General features: G+C 47.1%; 1 protein-coding gene across 1 annotated transcript in view; it reads left to right on the forward strand.

The window, feature by feature from the left end:
* The first annotated feature begins 1688 nt into the window (after window positions 1–1688).
* ZNF426 (zinc finger protein 426) overlaps window positions 1689–4901 on the forward strand; it is a 12036-nt gene continuing 8823 nt past the window's right edge. Inside the window, 2 exon segments of the mRNA XM_011954906.1 lie at window positions 1689–2279; window positions 4205–4353. Coding sequence (XP_011810296.1) covers window positions 4329–4353 — 25 coding nt within the window. The 5' untranslated portion in view covers window positions 1689–2279; window positions 4205–4328.

A 4901-nucleotide genomic window follows, 5' to 3' on the forward strand; every position in this document is an offset into this window, starting at 1 on the left:
ACATTATCTAGATCTTGTAGGATGGAGAAATCAAAAGTGCTGTTTTCTGGCCATTTAGAACCATTGTCAGGTTTGCATTGGGGCCAAGCAGTGTTGCAGAAGAAAATAAATTGTTTAGGTTTTAGGTCAGGTGTGAGTTGAATAGGTTTTAGGTTCTTGAGAACACAGGCTAAGGGAGAAGAATGGGGAATGGAGGGTGGAAGTTGCCCATAGTGAAGGAGATACGTTTAAAGACAAAGGTAGAGACATGGAGAAGGCAGTGGGGTGGGGGTGAGCAGCCAAAGCAGGCATCCCTGCAATTGACTTGCCACCAAGGGAATGTGGGTGAATGACCAAGGCAGGAGTCCCGGGGGTGATCAGACACCAATGGAATGTAGGTGAATAATCAGGCAGGCGTCCCCACAGTGATTCGCCACCGAGGAAAGACTGTCTTCCTGAGTCTGTGATTGGTGCCACAGTTTTGGGTCCGCAGATAAAATGTGTCTCCTTTGTCTCTACTAGAGAGGAAAAATAGCTGGAATTGGAAGGACAGGGAGATTGAAGCGTAGTGAGAGAGGCTGGAGAAGAGAGTGAAGAGACCGCTTACCCAACTTGAAATTGGTGAGATGTTCCTTGGGCTGGTCTGAGGATCCGAGGATCCGAGGTTGTAGGTGGAGCTCCTCACAGAGTGAGGGTGAGGACCGGGGCCGGTCTCCTGAGGGAGTCCCCCGTCCTGGGTTTTGGAACCAAATGTTACAGGCATCTGTGTGTAGAACAGGCTTTGTGTGAGCAACAAGGCTGTTTATTCACTTGGGTGTAAGTGGGCTGAGTCTGAGAAAGGAGTCAGCAAAGGGAGATAGGGGTGGGGCAGTTTTACAGGATTTAGGTGGGTAATGGAAAGTTACAGTTAAAGGTGGTTACGTTTTGCAGGCAGGGCCGGGGGTCACAAGGTGCTGGGTGGGGAACTCCTGAGACTCATTGCCCAGGAGAAGAATGTCACAAGGTCAAGAGATCAGTTGGGGTGAGGCAGGAACAAATCACAATGGTGGAACATCATCAGTTAAGGCAGGAACTGACTGTTTCACTTCTTTTATGGTTCTTCAGTTGCTCCTGGCCATCTGGATGTATACGTGCAGGTCACAGGGGTTATGATGGCTTAGCTTGGGCCCAGAAGCCTGACAAGGAGTTCAAGACCAACCTGGCCAGCATGGCAAAACTCTGTCTCTACTAAAAAGACAAAAATTAGCAGGGTGTGGTCGGACGTGCCTGTAATCCCAGCTACTTGGGAGGCTGAGGCAGGAGAATCCCTTGAACCTGAGAGGCAGAGGTTGCAGTAGGCTGAGATGGCTCCACTGAACTCCAGCCTTGGTGACAAAATGAGACTTTGTCTCAAAAAAAAAAAAAAAAGAAAAAGAAAGCAAAGACGTTTTAAAGCAAGGCAAAAAACCCAGAAATTATTTTTAAAACCAATTCTTTTGGCTGCATAGAAAATGTTTTTTACATCAAATGTTGAAATAGTAACACAGCAAAATACGTAGTTATGTATTTTCTAGATGCATAACACATTGGCTCCTTCCCCTACGGGCCCGCCCCGCTGTGGCCTCGCCGGCAGGCCTGGCTGTAACTTCAACCTTTTCTTCTGGGCCTGGCCCCACCTTCCTCGCCGCCCCCGAGAGTGGGCCCCGCCGCTTGCCCGTAGCCCGGCCCACAGGCCTGGCTCTAACCTCGATCTTGTCCTCTGGGCCCACTTCTGCCTGCAGCCCCCGCGCTGAGCCCACCCTAACGTCCTCCGCAGCCAAGCAGGAGAAAACTAGAATTTTGCCACCTGGAGGATGTCTTACACGGCAGAAACTCTAGTACCAAAACCCCGCCCGGCCCGTGGCGGAGAGCTGAAAGGACGTCAGCGGGGCGCCTTTCATTCTGTGACGTCAGCTGTGAGCGCCCGAGAGTCTTTTTGCCTTTCAGAGTTAGGGCCTCTCTGTCGTTGGTGAGTTCCGCGGAGATGAAGTGGTTTGGGGGTAAAGGACGGGTTTGGCCCGGACCTTAGAGAGGCCTGGCCCACTCCTCTCGCGTCCGTAGGGGCCGCTAGCGTCCGCTCGGACCGTCGCTCCCTGGGAGGAGTCGGGCATCTAGTTGCGGTATCCGCAGGGTGTTTTCATCTGTGCTCCCCTCTCCAAAGGCCTCCAAAGCAGCCTTTGTGAATTTTTTTCCAGCAGGAAAATAATTTCCGCCTTTTGCATCTACGTTGGCTCCGTCCCCAGGGTCCTTCCGGTTCAGGGACCTGGCGATTTCTGAGTTCGGTAAGCACTGGGTAAAAGTTGGTTCTAGGGGGCCTTTACTGTCTTTTCTTATGCAAACGAATATTTCATCTGTAAGTTTGGTTTCGTCTTTGCGCGTTGTATTTTATTTTTGACTATTACTTTCATGGCGAAAGATAAAGATACTTATTAGGTTTATAGGGTGTGCATATTTGTGTATGTGAATACAAACGTTTGTGGACCGCCAAGTCTTTGTACTAAAGAATACTAAAAATAATAACCTATTCTCTTCGAATGGAGTTCCTAGGCCCGTACATCCCAAGACAGCTTCACAATCAGACCTCCAGAAGAAAAGGATGAAGGCTTTGTTATTTTAGTATCACAGTCATCAAATTTACAGTTAACTGGGTGGTTGGATTTAAGAGTTCGAAACCAGCCTGGCCAAGATGGTGAAATCCCGTCTCTACTAAAAATCCAAAAAAAAAGAAAAAGAAAAAGAAAAACTGGGTGTGGTGGAGGGATCTTGTAATCCCAGCTACTTGGGAGGCTTAAGGCAGGAGAATCACTTGAACCCAGGAGGTGGAGGTTGCACTGAGCCGAGATCACGCCACTGCACTCCAGCCTGGGTGACAGAGTGAGACTCTGTTTCAAAAACAAACAAACAAACAAAGGATGTGTGTATTTTAAGCTACATTGTTTATATATCAATGAAAAAAAAAAAAAGTTGGCTGGGTACGGTGGCTCACACCTGTGATCCCAGCACTTTGAGAGGCTGAGGCAGGAAGATCTCTTGAGCCCAGGAGTTTAAGACCAGCCTGGGCAACACAGCAAGACTCCATGTCTCCAAAAAAAAAAAGAAAGTAAAATATTCTATACAGATGCCACTAAACTGAATGTTTGTGGGCTTAGTCAGCCCTAGGACCCCCAGTTTGAGACCCTTGGGAGTAGGTGTGATCCATACCAGGAGTCCAGAACTGTGGTTTTTGTGACTTTAGGGTTTTAGTCTTATTGGTAGAATGAGGTCTGTAGAGTTTTTGTGAATTTGGTTCATGGATAATTAACTGTGGAACGTTCACTGTTAATCATTATTTGACTCCCATTCTGTAGGTCATTGTTTGAGCCACTGTTTCATGTTTAATGATTGTCATTAATTTTTTTTTTTTTTTTTTTTTGAGACGGAGTCTTGCTCTGTCACCCACCTAGGCTGGAGTGCAGTGGCGCGATCTCGGCTTACTGCAACTTCCACTTCCCAGGTTTGAGCGATTCTCCTGCCTCAGCCTCCTGAGTAGCTGGGATTACAGGTGCACACCACCATGCCCAGCTAATTTTTGTATTTTTAGTAGAGACGGGGTTTCACTGTGTTGGTCAGGCTGGTCTTGAACTTGTGACCTCATGATCCGCTGGCTTCGGCCTCCCAAAGTGCTGGGGTTACAGGCGTGAGCCACCGTGCCCGGCCAAGTAAAACCAAACTTTGGTGGAAAAAAATTAACCAGATAAATACTATGAAAAGGTCTTCTCTTTGAAGACCCATATAGCAGACCAGTGTTAGGCACAGAGCAGTTTGGCCTTGCCTCTGTGACAGTGTGACCTGGGAATGCAGGTTTGTTTAATTTGAGTGTTTCCAATCAAGGCCCTGTTGAGGCTACCCAATACTTAAAGTGTATTGTGAGGTTTGTTTTTTTTTTTTAATGTGTGTGTGCAAAACTTGTACTTGCATTCAGGTTCTGGTTTACCGCTTCAAGTTTTTTTTTTTTTTTTTTTTTACTTATTTTTATTTTTATTTCTTTAGAGATAGGGTCTTGCTATGTTGTCAAGGCTGGTCTCAAACTTCTGGACTGAAGCAATCCTCCCACCCTAGCCTCCCAAAATGCTGGGATTACAGGCATGAGCTACTGCCCCAGCCAATGTATATGTTTTGATGACTGATGATGAAGTACTGCTTGTTGATTATTGATTAATACCAACAGGAATCCCAGTAACCCTGTTTAAAGAGGAATGGAGATTGCCACTGTCCGTTTAGATTAATGAGGTGTCCTGAAGTGATGTTGGCATCAATGAAAGGAGGGTTCTGGCACATTCTCATCTCACAGGATGGCAGCTGTTGATTTGTCCCATGGTAAGCCCTGTTGCTCTTTTTCGGATATCATGCCCTAGGTTCCCCCTGCACAATATAGGGTCTCGTGGTTTGGGCTGCTGGTCATGTTGCTGATTCGTTTGGGAGGTGCTGAGGGGAGCCAGAATGTGCTCTTTTGTGAGTCAGCCCTTGCCTGGCTATGAGTTTTGGAAAGAGTACTGCATAATCTCCTTCACGAATTTTAATCAGCATGCTAGAGTCACATGCTCTGGGTGTGTATTTTCTTATGGGTGAAATGACACCATTATGTACTTTTCCTGACGGGCAGCACAGCTCATCGTCACCTTTAGGACTGCTCTGGCATTGTATGGCAGTAGGTTGTATGTTTGTGTTTTCTTTCTTTCTTTTTTTTTTTTCTGATACAAAGTCTCACTCTTTTGCCCAGGCTGGAGTGCAGTGGCGTGTCCATAGTTCACCACAGCCTCAAACTCCTGGGCTCAAGCAATCCTCCCACCTCCGCCTCCCAAGTACCTGGGACTACAGGCACATGCCACTGTGCCAGACTGATTAAAAAATTATTTTTGGCTGGG

Source organism: Colobus angolensis, unplaced genomic scaffold (assembly GCF_000951035.1).
Source record: "Colobus angolensis palliatus isolate OR3802 unplaced genomic scaffold, Cang.pa_1.0 Scaffold39, whole genome shotgun sequence".
NCBI lineage: Eukaryota > Metazoa > Chordata > Mammalia > Primates > Cercopithecidae > Colobus > Colobus angolensis.